Source organism: Phyllostomus hastatus, unplaced genomic scaffold (assembly GCF_019186645.2).
Source record: "Phyllostomus hastatus isolate PE091 unplaced genomic scaffold, TTU_PhHast_1.1 phas_scaffold_46, whole genome shotgun sequence".
Classification (NCBI taxonomy): domain Eukaryota; kingdom Metazoa; phylum Chordata; class Mammalia; order Chiroptera; family Phyllostomidae; genus Phyllostomus; species Phyllostomus hastatus.
In genome coordinates, this window is record NW_025334032.1 from 38,686,154 (window position 1) to 38,708,546 (window position 22,393).

At 47.5% G+C, this 22,393-nt stretch overlaps 2 protein-coding genes across 3 annotated transcripts in view; one reads left to right on the forward strand and one right to left on the reverse strand.

Moving 5' to 3' along the window:
• Window positions 1-8,346, reverse strand: part of TRAPPC11 (trafficking protein particle complex subunit 11) — a 33,484-nt gene extending 25,138 nt beyond the window's left edge. Inside the window, exons 1-7 of the mRNA XM_045821613.1 lie at window positions 8,188-8,346; window positions 6,091-6,315; window positions 4,076-4,245; window positions 3,356-3,426; window positions 2,248-2,362; window positions 1,198-1,297; window positions 581-654 (exon numbers count right to left, since the gene is read on the reverse strand). Coding sequence (XP_045677569.1) covers window positions 581-654; window positions 1,198-1,297; window positions 2,248-2,362; window positions 3,356-3,426; window positions 4,076-4,245; window positions 6,091-6,294 — 734 coding nt within the window. The 5' untranslated portion in view covers window positions 6,295-6,315; window positions 8,188-8,346. The remainder of the gene's footprint in view (window positions 1-580; window positions 655-1,197; window positions 1,298-2,247; window positions 2,363-3,355; window positions 3,427-4,075; window positions 4,246-6,090; window positions 6,316-8,187) is intronic.
• A 154-nt stretch (window positions 8,347-8,500) lies between these two features.
• RWDD4 (RWD domain containing 4) lies at window positions 8,501-19,282 on the forward strand. Of its 2 annotated transcripts, none has more exons than XM_045821891.1 (8): window positions 8,501-8,827; window positions 10,919-10,999; window positions 13,834-13,939; window positions 14,031-14,181; window positions 15,603-15,720; window positions 17,973-18,022; window positions 18,157-18,159; window positions 19,005-19,282. In XM_045821891.1, exons 3-8 carry the CDS (start codon window positions 13,914-13,916, stop codon window positions 19,035-19,037), a joined length of 381 nt encoding a protein of 126 aa, XP_045677847.1. In that variant the 5' UTR covers window positions 8,501-8,827; window positions 10,919-10,999; window positions 13,834-13,913; the 3' UTR covers window positions 19,038-19,282. The 2 variants fall into 2 exon arrangements, with proteins under 2 accessions (XP_045677847.1, XP_045677846.1); XM_045821890.1 differs by having other exon boundaries at window positions 8,503-8,827; window positions 13,830-13,939.
• Window positions 19,283-22,393: the final 3,111 nt, after the last annotated feature.

Consider the following 22,393-nt stretch of genomic DNA (forward strand, 5'->3'; position numbering starts at 1 on the left):
GAGAGGTGGTGTTTGTTAAGTTGTGGCCAAGGAATAAAAGGCTCGGCCACGGCCAGGGCATCTGCAAATACTCAGCAAAGCTCCACGCAGCGCCTCTGAGTAACAACGATGCCGACAGGCACTGTAAACTAAAGCACACATTTAATTAAAAATAAAGTCATAGCTGAGTTGAATAAGTGCACTATATACCTTCAGTTCAGTCTGACTTAGGTAACGTTTAATGTATATGTAACTCTGGAAATCAGTCTTAACACAAGCGTCTTACTGGACATGCGAATAAGAGGCAGAAAGTGGGAACATTTTAATGTCACGTCTCTTTAGATCACGACAGTTAACTAAAGCAGGCCAGAAAGCCTTGTGACACTAATGAAATTTACTTCCGACAATGGAACTTTTCAAGTCTGAAAATATTACATTCCATTCATCTCTAGACAAACTAAACACAGCATAACTGCACCTAAACCAATATAAACACTTTAGAATCAATTAGTTTGGCTGTGATTCAGAAACTGCCATTCACACGTGGTGGGGTTAACGTAAGGCTAAGGGAAATTCAGATCGACAGCTGTTAGAAACTTACTTCAGTGCATTCTGTGTATCTTGTTTCAGCTCATTGAAGAAAGCTATTTTGAACTGATGTCTCACAAATAAAAGCTGAAAAAAAAAACAGAAAAATTCATTATTACATATATCTTCTTAAAAATGTAAAAATTTTAATAAGTTTTTTAAAATATTTTATTTAGTTAGTTTTAGAGAGATGGGTAGGGTAAGAGAGAAAATTTTAATAAGTTTTATTAAGAGGAGACATAAAAGTATAAGAATAATACTCAAAATTAAATTTCAAGAATTATTCCAACAAATAAGTACAGATGGCAAGGCTATAAAAATCTATTTTTAGGAACTTCAAGGGCAAAGAATACAAAAACTAATTAGCTTTTAAGTGCTTTTAAAAAAACTAAAAGGAAGTGAAAGAGGATGTTGGGGGATAAATGGCAATGGAAAAAATACAATTAAAAATAAGTAAAATAAAAATAAAACTAAAAGACAATAAATAAATAAATGAACAAATGCACCAAAGCCATTTCAAAACATCAGGCGTTACAGGCGTCCCCTGCCTCCCGCAAACCGCTCAGCAGCGGACAGCCTGCTCCAGAGCGCGTCCGGCACCTCGTCCTCCAGGGACAAACGAGCACGCACCTGGTGTGTGGTTTTATTCAGAAACTCTTTGTGAGACTTCACTCTTCTGATCTCGGTGTAGTAGTACGTCTGCGCATGTTCATAAAAGGCATTTTCTAATCTATTTTTTTAAAAATAAGAACAACATTAAAACACCAAAGTTATTTTAAAACAGTCATATTTGTAAGAAACGAAGGTAAAATTCTGACCGAGATAATATCTAGTTTACCTCATGACTAAGATAAAAAGTGAAGCAAAACATAAACCAGAATTTCTAGATTTAAAAAATCTAAAATTAAAAGTGCAGAAAAGCCATTTAAAATTATGTGCTACCCAAAAAGTAGCATATTTTGGGGTATATAGTGCACGCATTTTGCCCAAATTTTTAGGGAAATCCAAGGGCATGCATTATACATGGGTACGATGGTTACACACATGGATGTAACAGCGGGCACAAGAATCCCGCGTACGATGCACAAGCATGTGGGCGCGCCTCCTGCACGGGAGCACACTACACAGGGGAATATGGTAGCCAATGAAAACATTCTGTAACTTCTAACAATTGGGTAAATTCTAAGATTACTTCCACCTTTATTATTTTATCATCTTATAAGAAGTCTAAAAGAAACATATCTAATATTTACATTTGACTATTTTTTATGACTTTAGTATTTAGGGTTTAAAGAGTAAGAAAACTAACAGGAAAAAGACTGAAAAGTGAAAACAGGCCAACGAGGTGAAGTGACATTTGTGTGGTGCAAATCCTGCCCCGCTCCCGAACTCCGCGATCGACCAGGAACAAGGGAAACCCGGCTGGAGATGCTGAGCCGCTCCGAGCTCCTTCGGGAAAGCAGGCGCCCCTCGGAAGCACCTGCCTGGACTCGGGCCTGGGCCCCGGAGAGAGCGGAATTCACGGTCACGCAAAGTGGGAGGAACTTCAAGGGTTTTCCGCCATTTGAATTTTTTCCCATGAACGTGTATTTTTTCCTTTTTAATAAATGGGGCTACACTACCAATTTCTCAATGCCTAAAAAAAAGTCTAAAAAAAATATTTTCAAGACCTTTATTTACCTTATGATGTAACCCACAAGGTGGTCGGTGTGCGGCAGCACAAACAAAGACTTCCCCGAGAGTTCACACGCGTTACACAGAGCCGCAGCCCTCTCCGAAGCAATGACGTCTTCCCCTGTTGACAAGACCCGTCAAGACAGAGAGAGAAAGTAATTAGTGTGTTCTCCGCAACGAGCATCTCCCCAAATCTGAACACTATAATGCAGACTAAAAACCCAAACCACTTCCACCACGCCAGGAGGACTCCTGCGCCCCCGAGAGCACTGTGGGGTCTCAGACGTTACACAGCTGGTAGGAAAACCCTGTGGAACCGCCCACGGAGCCAGGACAGGCTCAGGGATGCCAGCCCACAAGCCACACAGCTGCTCCCCAACCGTCACTAGAAGTGGAAGCAGTAATTCATGGAAGTGGATTTGGGATGCCACAAGTTTCAACACAGAAGCAAAAACTGCTCTGGCCTCGCAACGTCCGAGAAGGTAGAAGAACAGGCGTCTGAAACGCAAGCATGTTCTAGAGGGAAGTGGGAACTCACACTGCATTTTTCTTGGCCCTACTGCACGTTAAGAAAAAAAGTACCACCCTGGCTGGCGTAGCTCAGTGGATTGAGCACGGTCTGTGAACCAGGCATCACAGGTTCGATTCCCAGTCAGGGCACATGCCTGGGTTGCAGGCCATGGCCCCCAGCAACCGCACATTGATGTTTCTCTCTCTCTCTCTTTCTCCCTCCCTTCCCTCTCTAAAAATAAATAAATAAGATCTTTAAAAAAGAAAAAGAAAAAAAGTACCACATTACGACTATGATTTCAAATAGATCTCAAAAACGTAAACCGTCTTCTTTAGAAATCAGTGAATAACTGTTTCGTCAATGATGTGTGCCTAAGTTGGGAAACAAGGGCGACGGGCGAGTGGGACCTGGGAAGTGCTGTGCTCTAGAATATTCTCATTCTTACAGGAAGTATCATGCACGCACTGTGAGTACCTCTTAAAGCTAACTATGCATTGTATTTCTCATAATGCACAGAAGATTTCAACATTAAAATTATGCTCCGTAGTAATAAGAATCAGAGGTGTAAAGCAATTAACTAGTTACTAATTAACTTTTTGGTACCTGGGGGCAAAGGTGTTTTTTTCTGAATCAGAACCACAGCCACTTTTGTGTTTCTCCCTTGTAAGCTTTGCCTGCGTTGGAAAAATAATAACATTAATGAAATAATTAAGTTGTTTTTTAAAAATACATTCAAAACTTTATGTAAAATATAAGTTTGATAATTCAAAGATAGATAAATTTCAACTAAAAAGCTCCCAAGAGAAAATCTTTTCCCGTATGTACGAAACATATATGCCACAATGATTTAAATTCCAAAAAAAGCATCTCACATCAAGCTCCTAATCCTTACAAAAGTCTATTCTGAGAGCAAAAGTTTAATATATACTTTCACGTATAAGTTATAATACAGTATCTTTACAGTGAAACATCACAGAGTAGCCGTTCAAAAGAATTACTTTGAAACTGAAGCGGTGATAGAGCAAAAGTAGCGCGCAACTCGCAAGCAAATTACGGCATCTTCAAACACACATTATAAATGCTGGAAAAGGCGTTTGGAAACTCAGGCCCGCTTGTCTCCCAAGCCTTGCACCCTGCTCGGCGTTCTGTAAGTTAACGGCAAAGCCTCCCGCCTGGAGCTGCACACGTTCCCCGGGGGTCAGCAGTCCCCAGAGGGACCTCCGCGGTCTAAACAGCGCCCTGCTGGCTGCCTGCGCTCAACGCGAGCGGTCAGCAGACTCGGACAACCTAGGCCGGCCGACGCGACGCACGGGGCGACCAGACCTGACTATCTCCACTCGGGTGGCGCACTCCGACTGCTTTTCCTTCCACTGAGGCTCATCCCAGTCCAGCTCGTAGAACACGACCACCAGGGCCGGCACCAGGTTCAGGTGCTTGTTCATCCAGCCCGTCTTGAGGATCCCTTTGGGGATGTACCACTCATACGAGGTTCTCTGCGGGTGGTGGCAGAGGTCGAAGGGTTACTGGAATGCAACAGCAGCAGAAACCACCTGTTTCTGGGCCCCACACCCCCAAGGGGCACAGATCTCACTGGGTAGGCACACTGGCCATCTTTAAGATGAGGCAATGCCAGCTTACAGAGATCAAGAAAGAACTAGAACCTCAGCCCCAGAGCTGCAACGATTCCCATCTGAAGAATGATGAAAGCCAAGCGTGTCTCATGATGTCACGGCTCTCAAATACCCTGGAAGCAAACAGCCCTTTTCCAGGTAAAGTCGACTTCTATTCCTTACCATTCCAGTTTCTGTTTGTAAAAATTGCTCAAATAAACTATTATGCAAAACCGAACATGGCCCCATTTGTTTGGAGACACACTGCAGGATGGCATTTCACCTTACTTGAGGATGGAGGGGGAAACGAAGGACAATCCTTAAACACAGAAGCCCCACGCAGCCACTGGGGCTCAGCGCACGAAGGACCGGTGGTGGGAAGGGGAGGCGGCAGACGTGGGAGCGAGCCCCAGAGAGCTCAGCTGACCCTCACATCACTCCCCACACTGACACCGACTACCTCCAGCTCACGGTGCTCTGATCACTGCTACAAGTGGGGAACGACCAGAACAGTAAGGAAACCGGACACAGAAAAACTTGGAGACTCAGCAAAGCACCAGAAAAAGGGAACTAAAAAGCTCCTGAACTGGAAAATTAACCAAGGAGAAATGCACATGAGTCGTACTGGGCCGCTGGCCTTTCTTGACACAAGCACCACTTCAAAAAATAAAAAGTGTAAGGGCCAGGGGTGCGGTTACTTGCACAGTTTCAGAGAGAGTTCAATTTTTATGGCTCAGTGTACAAAACTGTGTCCTCAGTGCGTGGTTCTCACACATAAGAAAGGGATCAGCTGGCGACCAAAGCCATCGGTCCCGCCCTCCCAGAGTTGACCTGAGGCCTGGCGTTTACACTTTCAGCAAACACCCCGAGTGATGACAACATACTTGGTCCCATGGCCAGACTGTCAGAAACACTACTGTAGGGGAAAGAAGTCGGGGTCTGGGGGAGGATATTTTGATCCATGTGCCTTGTTAATTGACTTTCAGATCAACCTCATAGGATTATAATAAATAACCGACCAACATACACAACTTCCTTTAAAAAGTAAATTGACACACAAAGTACTATGTATGTATTAGCTGCGATTATTAATACTACATAATCATCATCATTATTTCTTTAGGTAAATAAGGGTCTCTACTATGATGCTCACCCTGAAAGTCAGTTCTGAACTAGCACCCCTCCTCGCTCCACACTGAATGAGTGGTTTCAGTTTATGCAGAACTCCCCAAGGACAGAGGGCGTGTCTTACTCACGCCCTGTTTAAATCCCCATCACCAGCCACTGCACAGCTCCGGGTGCCTCACACGAAGCCAGCGCTCCAAGACTGTGTGTGAAACTGAGCCGGAGGGTGAGGACCATGGATTCTGCAGTGAAACTGGCAATGATGTACAGGGAGTGTGAAACCTTCCTCTTAGGAGGCCTTTATGGAGACCTGGGTTTGTTTGTTTGTTTTTAAGCAAATGCAAAAAGGAAACCCTAGGCTCATGGGATAAAAAGCTTAATAATTATAAAGTAATTATTCCTCTGGGGTTAAAAAACAACTAGCACTAAACACACCTGTAGTGTATTACAGACATGAAAAGCCCAGGGTTTCTCCACGCATCACGGTAACCATCACCTTGATAAACTCAGGGGTTTTCCAGCACAGGCCACAGGAACAGAAAAATATACCCACACACAGAGGAGAGAGGGAGGACAGCCCGCACGCAATCACAATGTCATTACCTTGGGCCTACATTTGGGATACTCGTGGTCACCTGGTAGCACCTTGAAAGAAATCGGTACCCGATCAGCCCTCCGATTGGCACAGAAAGCATCCCAGACGGTTCGGTGGACAGCGTTGTACACCACATCCAGGCCCGTCAGAGTGACAAAGGCCATAGGCCGGCAACATAACTCCACAGGGAAGTCCCACTGCGTGGGGCTCATGATCACAGCGTGAGGACAACTCTGAAATACAAATGTTAAAAGCCCATTTACACTTCTAATACATAAATCTTCACCATTTAAAAAACATTATAGCCCTGGCTGATGTAGCTCAGTGATTTGAGCACCAGCCTATACACTGAAAGGTCGCCAGTTCAATTCCCAATCAGGGCACATTCCTGGGTCCTCGATTGAGGGCGTGTGAGAGGCAACCGACTGATGTATCTCTCACACATTGCTGTTTTTCTCTCTTTCTCCCTCCCTCCCCCTCTCTCTAAAAATAAATAAAACCTCTTAAAATAATTCTAATTTAAAAAAAAGTAGGGTTTAAAAAAATAAACATTACAAAAAGGTAATAGACTTTGAAATGTCTGCAAACTGTTGAGCAAACACGAAAAAGATCAAAATTTCTGAAAAGTTTTAATTCCTATACTGACCTACTGAAATTTAGTAACTACTGGTATTGTATTTAAAAAAAAAAATCTTTCGTATTACAGAGGTAGTGAACTTTAAGACAAATCAACATTTCCAGTAACATCTCCAAATGTGCACAAAACTTGGGGATGAGCAGACCAAGAAAGCAGGAACGTCATCAGATTACAATAGGTCTCAGGAGCTACTTCAGCTGCATAGAAAAATAATTATAATTATTGACTTAGGTATACAATAAAGTATAATTATCTGTAATTTCTCTAACTTCTAACACCGAACTTCTGAATTCCTGAGAAATTATTAAAATGATATGCTAATTCTCTAAACAGAGTCGGCCCTGCACATCCCTGATTCCACAGGTGCAGATTCAACCATGCTGCGTCATCTCTCTGCATTTTATAGCAATCACACTAAAAAAATAGAAACAGCTGGAATTAATCTCAATAATGTTCTATTTAACCAACATATCCAAAATATTATCATTTCAACATTACTACAAACGTTATTAACATGGTAGTTTACCTTTTTTGTACCAAGTTTTCAAAATCTGGTGTGTACTGTACATTCACAGCACATCTCCACTCAAATGCTCAGCTGCCACATACGGCTACTGGCTACCGGCTACCATACCGGACAGCGCAGCTCTAAATTATTGTAATTCTGTCCCCCAAATTCCTGCCACGTTCTACGTTAAAAATTTTTGGCACTTGAAATGGGTCGTGCTTATTCTGCAGGAAAGCAATGGGAATGGCACAAGCGCCAGGCACAGAGGTGTTAAGGATCCGGATGACAACCCGCGGGCGGAATTTCGTTGTCTCCTGGAAGAAGCCAGTGACGTGGAAGCAGGTGCGGAGGCAGTGAGTGAACACCCTAGAAGAGATACGTGTATTGCAAGGGAAGTACTCCGACGCTGGTATGGAAGATAACAACGAAGGCTCTTGCAAAGGATGATGACACAATGCAAAGAAAGGCGACCTACTCAAAGTGGAACATAAATTCATGTGGTCCCTATTTTTTAATTAATAGAGGTTCAGGGTGCAGGGCAAGGCTAGTCAGGGTAAAGTTCATAGACGTTCAACTACAAAATGACCAAGAGAGGAACGACAGTTTGAGGCCTGGATGATGAAAAATAAAAGGTGATGTTGAGGATATGGAACAACAACCGATTAAGTGGCACCGTCTCAGGGGCGCAGAATTCTGCCCTGGCAGCCAATCAGAAAAGGCTGGAGAAATAACGCTGCAGCCCTAAAAGCGGGCTCTTATCTTCGTCCCAATCCCCCCTTAAACCTAGAGCCTTAAAGCCTTAAACCATAGGTCCGTAGGGGCTAAAGGAGAAATGCCCGAATTGCACCCGCCGACGCCGTCGGAACACGCAGGCCCCCCAAACAGGCATTGTTAATTAGGAGCTAGCTCTCTCCCTCGGCGGGGTCGCCTGGCCCCGCAGGTCTCCGGGCCCAGACTCACCCAGGCCGTGCCCACTGGGCCCGCTGCAGCTGCAGCCGGTCGCCCCCAGCCGGGGGAGGACGAGGGGAAGCAGGCAGGGGAGTCTAGGAACGCCGGGGCCCGGTTCCCGAAGCCACCGCCACAAAGGCGGTTCCAGCAAACTAGACTTCCCTCTGCCTACCTGCGCCGGCACAGGAAGTGCTTTCCGGCCCTGAGTGACAGCGCTCTGCACCAATCGCTAACCCAGGTCTGTACGCGGCTCCACAAAACGTAGGGAAGACGCACCATTTCCTAGCAGAGCTGGAGCTGGGGCTGAGACAGAAGGAGCCAATAGGAGAAGCGAAGAGGAAGAGCAGGTGGAGCCTCTCTCGTGACTGCCCTGCTGTCTGTCCCAGGACGCGCCGGCGCCCCGCCAGCTGCGGCCCGGGGCTCAGTGCCCACAGCCCTTTAGCAGGAGGTTTTGCGCCGCCCAAGGGCCAAAGGTGCGCGTGACTGTCGTCTAGGGTGTAAGGGGTGTGCATCCGGCAGCCGAGGGCGCAGAACCGGGACGTCTTGCCCTCGGGGCCACTGCTCGCGCCTACTCCTTGTTGTCGCGAACGCCGTCCCCCGGCCCGCGAGGCGCCCCGCGGCCCGCGCGATGAGTGCCAATGAGGACCAGGAGGTGAGTCCCGGGGCTGCACGCGCTTGTCCTCGCGCAGGCGCGGTGCCCAGATCCCAGGGAGGGCTGCTGTCCCCCACCCCCGGCCCAGGTGAGACCCGGCTCTCGGACTAGCGGCCCCGCACGTGCCATCGCTCCTACAGCGGACGCAGCCTGGCGGGGGTGCCACAGGTGGACCGGTGCCCTGGGAGCAGAGGCCAGGCGCGCGTCCGCCTCTGCCTCCCCTCCCCCATCCCAGCAGTTTTCAATTTTGTTGTTGGCCCGGGGTCGCCCCAGGTATCTCTGATAGCAACAAGGAGTGTCTTTGGTCCGCGAACCGGTGGCCTTGGCTGGCCTTAAATGCCGTATGTTGTTTAGAGCTTGTGAAGTGAGTTATTTTACTAGAATCTGATTACCTTTAAATTCTAAATCTGTTAGCCTGTAGGGAAAGTTAATTGAGTTAGTTAAATCTCTGATGGAGGACAATAATGACTCCAGTGTCCCCTGGCTCTGGCAATATTGTCCGGTAGACTTTCTTACCCATCTGATGCTTTGTGTCCAGTGTATACTTACGAAGTCTGTTTTGAGCATACCTAAAGTTGAAGGAGATGCTATGAGTCATCTCCAGAGGAACCTTCTAACTTTTGATGTGGAGGGATGAAGGGAAGATGTAGGAAGTCAAACGATTGCCCAGGGCTGTGCATTGGTAGAATCAGGACTAGAATCTGAGTCTCCTTAGGTAACTAGTTCAATACTCATTTAGACTCTATTGCCTGAAATCTAGGACTTTTACAGGGTGCATGTAATAGAATCTCTAGATTATAAATTACCTGTAAAGGACCCCAGATTCCAACAAGTGAGTTGCTATCTCGATCCATTCTCAAATATTCTTGCCAGGTGCGTTTCTAAGCCAAGACATGGACAGTTCTTACTGGGACGCGTGGAGCCTGTACTGTAATGCTAGATTGTTTTTCCAGGACTGTCTGAATTCTTGGCCCGCCACTAGCATGGTTCACTGTCCCATCAAATTGGCAAGCCTGCCTTCAATTTTTGTTCTTGTCCAGGTCATTAATTAAAATATAGGAAAACGTTTACAAACAAGTTTGCTTGTTTCACTGTAATCTCAGTTACTCTTGAATCCAGTTTGAACTCCTGTAAAAGTAACCAGAGAAATCTGTGGAGCCTTCCCGGAACCCAGGTGGACACCTTTGAGCCTTTCCCTCGTGTGCCAGTCCGGTACCCTCTCTGAGAGGGTTGTTTACATGTACGTTATTTTTCATATGCTTGTTAGGTCCTGGGATCTACTTCTTCCTCTCTTGGCCAGGTCGTCACAAACACTTTCTTTAATAATCCGTTCTAAAATTTTGTCCACATAGATCGATCGAATCCACCCACCTTTAGTTGGTAGAATTCATGACATGCTTTTCTTTTTTTTTTGAAAGTTAAAATCCGCACCCAAGTGTACAGGCATTCCTGGCGTCTCTTCGCAGGTGCTCATCCGTAATCACAACAGCAACTGAGTCTTCTCCCCTGTGAGCCCACAGTGTTCTAGGAAATGTTTCCAGGCAGGGGTCACTAGTTACATTTTCATTTGCAGTCCGTGTCCCCGTCTTGGGAGGACGCTTATTCGCCTTTTTCTAACTATCATTTTTTTTCAAAGTGCTTTTTTATTGTCCTTAAGTGTTTTTTCAAGTCTGGTATCATTCTGTGGGAAGGATTACAAAGGTAAGATACGTAAGTAACGTTCTTTCACGTTCTTTCCAGCCCAGGCTGCTCTTTAGCAGAGTGATAAAGGGCGCGTGCTCTGGGGTTGCTTCACACCAAATCTTTTCCCCCTCTGCCTCCCCCGACCCCGGTAGGAAGGAGAAAATAAAATAGCGAGCTTTGCTTCACAGGATGGATGTGAAAATTAAGTGAGATTATGCACTGCAAATCTTAGTGGTACCTGGCACGTAGTTTTGGAGTGAGTATATCCACGGACATCGAACACATCCAAGGCCATGTAATTCAGTCGAGTGTTACGCAGTGGAGTGGGCTTGAATCAGAAACTAAAGAGGCTCTACTTCCCACCCAGGTGTTCCACTAGACAAAATGCATGTGATTCATTTCTTTCAGATGGAACTGGAGGCACTGCGTTCCATATATGAAGGGGATGAGAGCTTCCGGGAACTGAGTCCGGTTTCGTTCCAGTACAGGGTAAGACGCGGCGTGAGCAGGGCTGCTTTGCCAGCAAAGGCTGACGGTTGCTAAAAATGCCGGTTTCGTCTTTGAATTTAGTGGTTTGCATTTCTGTCCGGTTTTCCTGCCACATTTAAAGGAGGACACATCACCATGATGTCCCTTTTTTTAACTTTTGAACATATAATTCAGAAACTTTTAAAAAGATAAACTTGTCTCTATGGTACCAGAACTAGAACGTGTTAGAGATTAAAGAAACCTTTTAAATTGTATGGTTTTACCTTGTCATCTGAAAGATAACTTTTCTCACTCAAAACTTCCCAAATTCCTGTAGCTGATATTGATAAAAATTAGGATTAAGATCCAGGTCTTTATTAGGAGTCTACTACTCTTTTTACTGTCCTGTGGTGTAGTCAGGAAAAGTTGATGTTCTCTTAATTCTGTATGATTAATAGGTCTGAGTATTTTTTACGTATGTGAGATGTTGATTAATCTCTATCATGGAAGTTGCTCATTGCCATTTTCATCACATAACAGTACCACTATTTTATTTTATAAACAAATGATAAAAACCATTTATCCAAATGATTACAAGTAACAGTGGTATAGATAGAAAAGTTTTCTGTGAAAGACATGTGGTAACATTGTCTGTGTCTGAAATAAATTGTATGAGACATGACCCTTATACACATTTATTATGGAACTCTCACAGGAAGTCACTTCTTTATAGTCACCCCCTCCAGTGTGGTTTGAGGGGGCAGTTTATGGAAGGACACTTTAGGTGTGATCGGGGAACTTTTCATGTGGATCATGAGTGAGATCACGATGTTTTGCAGCAGTGTTAGACATCTTGGGTGTCAGAATGGTATCATAGTTATAAAGAACAATATCCCTATTGTTTGGATACTTACCTGTAAATATCTGCAAACGTTTTCATGGTGTCTGCAATTCAGTTTCAAATGGTTCAACAAAAACCAAAGGAAAAAAGTCTCACACATATTTGGGGTGGGGCATGATTCTATAGTGGAGAAGAAGAGAAGTAGATTGTCGGGAACCGCCCTGCCTGCTTTCAGGAGCTGTAGCCTCCCACAGCTAAGGCTGAGTGGAAAGCCCTTAGGGACACAACCCACCGAGGAGACAAAGACCTGTCCCCTCACATCCCCTGCTTGGCCCCGGGCGCATGACTGGTTAGCCAATGACAGGTAAGATTCCTCAAGGGAGCAACAACCTAAGACAGGCACAGTCATGAAGGGACCACCAGGGAAGGTCTTAGGGGACTTCAGAGAAGGGATGACGAACCTTCACCCCTTGACTTTGGTATAGCCTGAGTCTTTACTCTGTCTGTAAAAAGTCTCCTAATCTCTCGGCTACCCTGCTCCCCCACCTGACTCAGGCCTGCAACAAGGCCTCCGGGGTGCAGCCCTGTGCTGGAACGGGCGGTTTCTGGGGTGATCTGGCCTGAGAAAGAATGCATTAAATGGTGAATTAAATGGTGATCCTGTGAACGCTGCTTTGCTAGGAATGCCCTCAAGCCATGCAAACAAAACGTTTAGGGTCTGAGCCCAAAATGGGTTTGTGTCTCCAGGTTTTATCGTCGATTGGCGTCACTCTGTCTACCAGACCCTGACTCAAAAGGACCCTCAGGTCCCAGAACTGTTATCTGTAAACCATGCCTTTCTTTGATATGTATCCCTGTGCAAGCTAAACTTAATAAAAGCCCAAGGAAAAGGGTACTCGGGGCTCTTCTCCTCTGAGAGGTGAGCCAGCCTTTTCTCCCCAAGCAGATCGTGTGTTAGCAGTCATTCATTTCATCCGCAGCGCTGGGGGACACTGCGGGACAGGGTCCCCCTCGGTAGATAAAAGTAAGAGACATTTAGTACATGAGATATACATCAGTGAGTGTTCAGTGTTCTATTCAATTTCTCTGTACAATGAAACATTTTCAAACTAAAACGTTGGGGAGAGCAAAAGAAACAGAAAAGACATCTTCATAGTATTCAAGTGAAGGGGGCCCAAAGGTACAAACTGCCAGTTAAAAATGAGTCCTGGGGGTGCGAGGCACAGCACGGCGACCGTAGGCAGTCACATCGTATCGTGGCTCTGAGAGGCACTGAGAAAGCAGATCTTAGTAGTTCTCATCCTAAGGGAAAAAGTACATCACTGTGTGTGCTGACAGGTGTTAACGAGACTTGTTACGGTGAACATTTCACAAAATGCACAGATACAGAATCATTGTCATGCACCTGGCACTAACACAGTGTTATATGTCAGCTACACCTGAATTATAGATAAATAGGAAAAAATTACCCAGGAGTTGGCTGTTTAGCCTAAGGTGGTGTCTTTTTCCTCGTCTCTGTGCCTTTTCCCTTTTTCTCTGAATTTTATGTTTCATCTTCGAGTCTGCTGGAACTGTGCTAACATCAGTTTACTTGTTCTTGATGCCCCTAATGATTCAGCTGTGGGAAAACTCGAGCCCAAGACGAGGCATTGTAGGGTTGCGGGTTATCACTCCCGCCCATTCTCTCCCTGTCCTTCACGGTGGGTGTCTGTCCTCTGAGAGCTTTGCTGAAACAGCAGCTGCCCGCAGGAGGCAGCGTCTGGGCCCTGGGGACGGCCGGAGGGGCCGGCCCGAGACACAGGCCATGGGCAGCAGTGGACGCTGCTGGGGTGGACCAGCGCTGAGAGCCTGCGCCCACCCCGCTGCGCCCCAGCCTGTGCCCTGCACTCCTCAGGCTCACGCGTCTGACTGACCTTGACCACCGGAAAGAAACCGTCATTTTAGAGATCGTAATGTAATACTCTGTCTCGGTGTCCCTGTTTACAAGCCTAAGATTTCCCTTTTCTCCAGATAGGTGAAAACGGTGATCCCAAAGCCTTCTTAATAGAGATTTCCTGGACAGACACGTATCCCCAGACGCCTCCGATCATATCTATGAACGCCTTTTTCAACAACACCATGTGAGCAGTGATGCCTTGTTTTCATTGCTTTTTTTTTTTTAAACATTCCCTGTGGCTTTCCTCTTAGCGGTCCATGCCTTGTGTGCTGCAGATCCTCGGCCGTGAAGCAGAGCATCGTGGCCAAGCTGCAGGAGGCCGTGGAGGTGAACCTGGGCACCGCCATGACCTACACGCTGTTCGAGTACGCCAAGGACCACCGCGAGCAGTTCATGGAGCACCACCGCCCCGCCGTGCCCGCCCCGGTGAGCGCCGCCGCCTCTGGTGCCGTGTGGCTTTTATTGCGCGTCCATTGGTACCAGCTGTTACCCTCTAACATTTAGAAGGAGACTTTGTGTTAACGTGAGTTACACCCGAGTTACATGAGGACAGTGAATTTTAGATCTCTTAGCTTCTACGTAACTTTCAAAATTACACTCTCCAGATGCTACCCCCTTTCTGCAAGAGTCGGATGCTTCACGTACCCGCCAAAACTGAGGTGTTGCAGAAACAGTATTTTTTCAGGTTTAATTAACCTCTTCAGAAAGCTCAGAGAGACTTTTTACATAGAGCTAATATATATATGAAACTTTTTGAGGTTTATTTACTTGTAAATAGTGTATTGCCGCAGTTCAGTTTGAAGGCATTGCCGCTTAAGCAGACTGATTAAATAAGAACAGTATGTATTTTCTAGAATTGTTTAGGAAATAATCATCTTTTACGAGCGTGAGTGTGTATCAGCCCCTCTGCACCACGTTCTGCACGGAAGACTTTCCAGGGACCAGTAGGACTTGAGTTTTGTCGTGTGAATAGAGCCGTGATCTTCGGCAGCAACGGCCAGGTCTCGTGCCTGAGCGGTTCTGGCCTCCACGTCCCCGCGGAGCTCGGAACAGTGGGAGAGGCGGTGGGGCGGCGGAGGCCAAGGACTGGGGGCCGGACCGCGCGGGCTCGGCCCTCAGCGCCACGTGCTGGCTGACTTGCGGCAGGCTTCGTGAGCTCACTGCACTCGGTTTCTCTCCACGGAAAGTGGCAGTTGGGATAGTATCGACCTTACACAATTGCAGTGAGGGTGGAGCGAGCATGAAACGTACGCCTTTCCCAGCGACGTTCGCCCCTGGTGAGCATTGTACATGTTGTACATGTCGCCTGTCGTAAGCTCTGATGGCGGGAACTGAGATCCAGGGCCCGGGGGGGGCAAAAGGAGGTTTGCAGTTGCGAGTACACAAAACCCAGAGTTTACTCTTGTGTTGTTATTGTTATTTACGCACCCCAGATTTTAAAGATTTCCTTCGTTTCCTCAGGGAATCGGGATCATTAAGTAGGCATGTGTGGTTTTTCTAAAGGCTTACTTAAACTTCCAAATAATAGCAAACGAGCTACATAGTAGACTCACCCTGGAACCAGAGAGCTTCAGCACACTGCTGGTGTCAGGCCTGCTTCCCGAGGGACCTGCCCCCACAGCGGCACTAATCCGTGCCCTCCGGAGTGGGCTCTGGGGGTGGGGGTGGGGGGGCGAGGCGGGGCCCGTGCCTGGAGGGCGCCCGAGCTCAGGGTGAAGACAGCAGCGTGGGGTCCTCTCACTTCTCGGGTCTCAGCAGCGCCAGCGCATTGCGGGGTGTAGCCGTAGTGTGTGTGTGTCATTCGGTCGGCTTTAAGGCACGGGTCTGAGGATTGTTTTTCCCCCCAGACATCCATAAGCAATATCATCTCGGTTGAAACTCCTAATGCAGCCCCGTCAAGCAAGAAAAAAGACAAAAGAGAACAACTTTCCAAAGCCCAGAAACGGAAGCTGGCCGATAAAACAGGTTTGTTTGTTTTGTTTTTTTTTCCCTTTGGGAACACAACTAGAGGTGTGGCTGTTTGCTGCCATATGGGTGCTTAGTGAGTGTGTTCAGAAGATGAGTCTGCCCTCCCCGTTCTCGGCACACGTGGGTCAGAGGCCGTGCTCGCCGCTGCCGCAGGTGTCTGCGGCAGGTGTGGCCCACTGCACCGCACGGGATCACCCCCCAGGAGGGGAGGCCGAGCGGCGAGTGACTGGGAACGGGCGTGGACTCGTGGGAACAGCGGGGCATCGCCCACACGTGTGTCCTGCCTGCACGCGTGTCCTCTCTGATGCATGTCCCTCCTGCACCCTCTCTCACGTGTGTCCCACCTGCATGCTCTCTGACGTGTGGGACTCACCTGTCTGTCTACCTCTGGGGCAGAGACGTGGTGGTTGAAAACCTGTTGAAACGCAGCTTTCGTGGGAAGTGAAGTCTGGGTGTGCCGTCGGATCTTGGCACAGGAAATGTTTTCAGCGTTTCTGTCCATCGCCGTCCATACGCAAGAACAGTAGAACTCGAGGACAGAATTCCTGTGTGTCTTCAACAGGGGTCCTTTGGCAGAGACCTTGAAGAGAGTGTCGTGAACTCCAGCTCATACCAACGACGGAGTTTTACCCCTTAGTTTAGCCCGAACACTTGCAAATTGGTATCCGTCGATGAACCTTTTTCCCCACTTCAGGAGGGTGAGGACGTGACCATGTGTGCCTACATACATTTACATACGTGTACACATAAGCATACAGTTTACATCTGTGTGTGTGTTGCTGGTGTGAGGTTACAAGCTGCTCTCAATTGGGAAGGACTGCCCCTTTTCCTTTGGCGCGGAGCTTTAAAATAATGCCCTTTGTTTCATAAAGTGCAGGCAGTTTTTTGGTTGTCTGTTTAATTCAGTGTCCGTGGCAGAATAAAAAGACAGTAGTCCTGGATGGGCCCTCAAAGGACATTTGTGAAATTTTAATGGTCTGCACGGTAAGAATGCGGGAATCCATGACAGCGGCGTCAAAGCGCCACCAACCAACTGACTGGTAAATCGTTAGCTACTGCAGTCTGTTCTCGAATTTCGGTTAACCGCTTTTTGGAGTGCTTAGCATCTGCCGGTTCATTACCTATTGCTTCCGTATGTGACGGCCTGAGGTCGTTCCCTTCTGCTGCCGCCACCTCCGGGGTCCTGGATGGTGCCCACCTGAGAGTGGCTCCCCTCCTGCGGTCACAGTGCAGGCGTGGGAGTCTGGGTGGAGCCTGCATTCTGAACCGCTCTGCGGCCGGCTTCGGTTGCCGGGATTGGCCATCTGCCTCCATGCCTCTCATTACTGTGACCGTGACCCGTGGGGAAGACTCTTCTTGGCAGGAAGGAGGAAGGAGCCATTAGCATCTGGAATTGAGCTCCGGTAATACTGTGTCTGTTCTGTAAGAATCGAGGAGTTAGTTTGTTTCCCTGACTGTAAAGTTAATGTCCTTGTTTCGAATACAGATTGTGAAAGTCTCGTAAAGTGAGATATAAAGATATGTTAAGCATAAAGAAAATCAAGCCATTTTAAATTGAAGAATGTTTGGGTTGTATGTATGTATTAAAGTATTCTTTAAATTTGACTATTCTATTAAAAGAACGAAATCACTTTGTAAATTACAAATTCTTATAGAGGGGTTGAGCTTATATTCAAGCACTCCCAGCAGATTAAAGCTCTAGTTTTAAAATGTCAGGTGAATTAATGAATATTTTATCAGAGCACAGGAATTAGTAAATAAGTTGACCAGGTCCTCTTTTGATCTGAAGCCAAACATCTGTTTGTAAGGCCTCTGGCCCTGAGCCTCACGTCCTCGCCTGACACACTAGCACATGAGACAGTGAACTGACACAGCCCCCCACTGAAACAAGCCGTGAGCTCGTGCAAAGCTGGGGAATCTTTGTGCGAGAGCGTGACGCCAGTAGGTGATGGGTTTGTCTTCCGGGCGTCACCCACACACCTCCACGCTGCTGCTCCCGTGACGCCAGGTCTGGCCTGGGCACCGGGGAGTGAGTCAGGGCCCCTGAGACACGCGGCAGGGGGGCCCGGGCAGAGAGGGCTGTCGGCCGCGGCGACGACAGACTAGTTCTTCAGCTCGGCACTGCGTCAGTTCAGCCCGTCTCTGTTCGCTGTGCAGGGTAGTGCGTGAATCTTCTTTCTTGGAATAGTGATGAATTTAAAAACTCCCGCTTGGTCGTAAAAATACAGCGTCTGCTTTCTCTCCTCCAGATCACAAAGGAGAACGCCCTCGAGGATGGAACTGGGTGGACGTGGTGAAGGTGCGTGACGTCTCTGTCCTGGCCCCCAAGACGCCCATGACTGTCACTGTTGAGTAACGAATATTTTCTCTCTCGTTTCCTCCCCCTCCACATGCGGACTTCACCCGGGCATCTGCTTCCCGTCTTGCCCGCAGCATGTAAGTATTTGTAGCTTCCGCAAAGTGTGCCTGTGCGTGTAAGTTCACCTTAAGAATGGACACGCTTACCTCTGGCTCGAAATTAGCGACATGGCAGAACACAAATAAGTCACAGAAAGAAACACTTTGATTTCTTAGTAGAAATTAAGTATTGCATTTAGGTTCGGACCCTAGTTGTAGTTTCTCATCATTATCAAGGAAGATTTTTTATAATCTTTCTTGGTTATCAAAGAAACAAATAAACAATTTTATCAAGTACACAATTTTAAAATTGTTTACGTTCCATTTTTAATTTTGCTGCCGACTCCTCTCAATATTTTCCTTGCACGAATTGTAGCATCAAATGTATTGAACGGATACTTAACACAGTAAGTTCCTGTCTCTGTAGGACTTCACGAAATGAGTTTTGCATGCCAGTACTGTCACAAGCAATTAATGCTTCTAAGTGATACTTGCAAGAATTGTCTGATTAAGATGATAAATCTTACATTTTTTTTTTACCACAACAGAAAATTTTAGAAATTAAAAAAAAAAAAGAATATGTTTGTAATAGGAGACAAAAAAAGAAGCCATCCTTCATTTTATAGATGGCACCTTTGTACGTCCTTGGTCCCATGTTATATGTTGGGAAGCTTCCAGGGTCCCCCCCTTGTTCTATCGGGTGGTGTTTGCGGAGGGGCCATTGTAAGTGCAGAGAGAGGTGGGGGGAGCTGGACGTGGTGCAAGTTACTGAGCCTTGTTGCCTCTTGTAGCGATAAAAGTTGACTGTTGATACACAGCGAAAATAATGAATTCGATAATGGTAGCTCAAGCTTGGTGACTGTCTCTTCTGTCGTCTTTCGCAGTTGAGCAAGACCGGCTCCAAAGACGACGAGTAGCGCTGGGGATCGGAACCAGGGACGAGCGTCCGTTGGAAGGAGAGGGGGTTCACAGTCCACAGGGTTCGCAGTCCACGGGGTTCACGGTGTTTCGTCACCCGTTTCCCACCGTGAGGTGGCTTTTTATAAAACAACTTTTTTGTATGTTTCTTACATAAAAAAATGTTTTAAGCTGAATGCTCATGAAGAGATTTGGTTGTATTAAATTATTTTCACAAACTTGCCTTAATAAAAGGTGAAATGTTCCTCTTCGGTGTACTTGGGAAGCCTCTTGAGCTCTGCCAGTGGACACACACGGAGGGTGATTAACCAGTGTTGATTCGTGTAATCTGGCTCTAGCACACGGGAGCATCTTCCTAAAGTCTGGAGCCCTTTTCACAACCCCCTGCCCCGGGGGCGGCACAGAGCACGAGCAAACAGCTACCCCGCAGCGCGGTCCGCACTAACGGGCTCCTCGTCCTGGGCGGTCGTCTCCTTTCCCTCATCACTGAGCACCAGCTGCTTCAGGGAAGTTCAGGTCCTGGTATTTGAGCTGTACCCGTCATACTCTTCCTAGCTCCTTTCTTCATTTTTCCAGGGCGAGCGCCTTGTCTTCAATAAGCGGGTACTTGTGTGTGCTCTCCCCTCGGTGCGGGTCACACTGTGATCGGGACCACTGTCCGTGGCGCGTGGACGGGGGCACTGGGAGGAGATGCCTCCGGCGGGCACACTGGAGGGCCCCCGAGCGGGGGCGCCGGTTCCTGCGGGAAACCGCCCTGCCCTGCAGGTGCCCAGATGGGAGGAAACGGTGCCTCACTGTTTCATCGTTGTGCTGTCGGGGACGGCGGTTTCAATAAATTTCTGTTTACCTGCTACTGTGTATTTTTAGTCGTCTGGTAACCGAGGTCTTCTAAAGGATTTGACATCAACCCACATGTCAAGTTTTGCTGCTTTTCGAGTGGTCAAGTGTACAGCTCACCCGAGCATCTTTGTGCTAAAGACAGAGTGTTCCAGATGCTGAGCGGTGGCGCATGCTGGGTGTTTTTAAAGTCACTAGTAGGGGAAACGCTCAGTGCCATTTTCCCGGGGAGTCCTTGGCGTCCCCATGCGATTCGCAGCGACTCTGCGCCTGCTCCCAGCTTCCAGCACAGGCAGCGCCACTGCTGTGACATCCGACAGGGGACTCGGTGGGGGCTGCGTCTCCTCGGTTCCGCCCGTGCAGCTTGACGGGCTCGGCCTGGGAGCGGTGGGGCTGTGTTCACGGCCTCCACCGGGTCGGCAGTGCCTGCACTGAAGTCTTTCGAACTGGAAAGTCGGTGTAATTATGGTGAAGAAGTGTATTCTCATTTCTACCAGCAGAATCGCATTTTCTTTCTTAAAATGACACGACAGAAACATTAAAATCCAGGGCCACTGCAGTGCGGCAATGTTCGAGTGGGGCTGTGTGCATGGTTTTTGTCGTGTGGACCCGCTTCTCTGCTTTTCTTCAAGAAACAAGCCGCTGCATCTGCTAGCGGGGAAGTGCTGTGTTCTGCCCTGAAGAGTCTGAAGTTGTGCAAGCTTATCGTGGTGCGTAGATTACAAAAAATAATGCTAGCAAGATGCCAATGAACTATTTTTACTCTTTTTGTACGAAAGGGCAGATTCCGGGGGGACGGTGGTGGCCGGGGCCTCTCGCTACCTTCTGGTGATCCCCCCAGTGTTCTCTCCCCTCGCCGGTCTCGCTGTCACCGTGAACACTCCCGAGTGTGATATTTTCTCCAGCTCCGTTTGCTAACAGTTGTACGGAATGGCATAATTAATAAGCAATACAATCCGAACTACACGCAGTGGTTTTCGTACGTTTGTTTCAAATGACTTGAGGGAGAAGGGTTGGTTTTATCGTATAAACCTGCGCAGTCTGGGTCGCAGGGTGTAGCCTCCCGGACACTGTTCAGACTGCTGGATTGCAAAACGTGTTTGGAACAAGCTGACAATGAGGTAAGGAACACCCCGTCTAAAAGGTTGAAGTCGGAACCTAGAGGTCAGGGACAGCTTTTGTTTTGGATCTTCGGGGGTCCCGAAAGGCCGGAGGTGAAGTCCAGGGTTGGCCCAGGTGAATAGTCTCTCTCTCTCTCTCTCTCTCTCTCTCTCTCTCTCTCTCTCTTTTCACGCACACACAGTGCACCCACACCCCCACATGCATATGGCTGAGAAGTATCCCCAGTGGGGACCCTGAGGAAGTGTCTACCTTGAACTTTGTGTGGTTGGAGGGGTAAAATGTAAATACATACACACGTACTCTCCGACTGCTTAGAATGTGTTAGCTCTGACTTGGATTTCAGGCCAAAGTCCTCCCCACAGGGGCCATCTGAAAAAACCAAATGGGATTTTAAAGTACGAAGTAGGTAGAGCCCCTTGGCAATGTGGAAATGACCACAAATTTGCTCCATAAAAACCCACCCTCCAGAAAAGCCCCTGTTATAGAGTCCTTGGGATGTATACCCACAGTCAAAACCCACAGTACACAGAAGCAAGGCACGGTGCGAGCCTCTGAGAAGAAATCGAGGGAGTGTGGGAGCCTCTAGGGTATATGGACACTACACAGACTCTTAAGCATTCAGAAGAAATTAAGGGACAACAAACTATTAAAATTATCAAGTAGATTTGGAAAAGAACCCACCAGAACTTCTCAAAAGGGGGAAAATAAAATCAAAGAACATACAGATGAAGTATTGCTTGCAGTATATAAATATCCTGTGGAAGAAATTGGATTTTGGATTGTCTCTTTTTTTAAAGACTTTATTTATTTTTAGAGAGAGGAAAGGAGGAGAAAGAGAAACATCAATATGTGGTTGCCTCTCACATACCCACTACTGGGGACCCGACCTGCAAGGCAGGCATGTACCCTGACGGGGAGTCGAACCCGTGATCCTTTGGTTCGCAGGCCAGCAGTCAATCCACTGAGCCACACCTGCTAGGGTAGTTTCCCTTTTTGATTATAGCATTAGCATCTCAGTCATTCCACGTCATTTCTTCACAAGCCTCAACATTCTATTAGATGGAGAGAAACTGATCGGTTGCCTCTCACATGCGCCCTGACCGGGGACTAAACCTGCAACCGAGGCACGTGCCCTGACCAGGAATCGAACCAGCCACCTTTTGCTTTGCAGGACGGGTCCCCCAGAGGATGGGTACCCCACAGAGGTCCACTGGTCAGGGGCACAGGCCCCCCACATTTTATGAGTCTCATACTCTACCCACTGAGCTAGCTGGGCGCCTAGACCCCAAACGTTAGATCGGTTGGGTGGTTCATGCCTTCACAAAGCTGCTGACACTGTCGACGTGCCCCCACCCCGGCCCTGGACCCTGTGTGACAATCGTGACAATGACAAGGA

Coding starts and splice junctions, on each gene's coding strand:
- RWDD4 (XM_045821890.1), top strand. CDS start 8,804: ATGAGTGCCAATGAGGACCAGGAG. Junction 11,000..13,829: donor CGGTTTCGTTCCAGTACAGG/GTAAGACGCGGC, acceptor CCTTTTCTCCAG/ATAGGTGAAAACGGTGATCC. Junction 13,940..14,030: donor GCCTTTTTCAACAACACCAT/GTGAGCAGTGAT, acceptor TGTGTGCTGCAG/ATCCTCGGCCGTGAAGCAGA.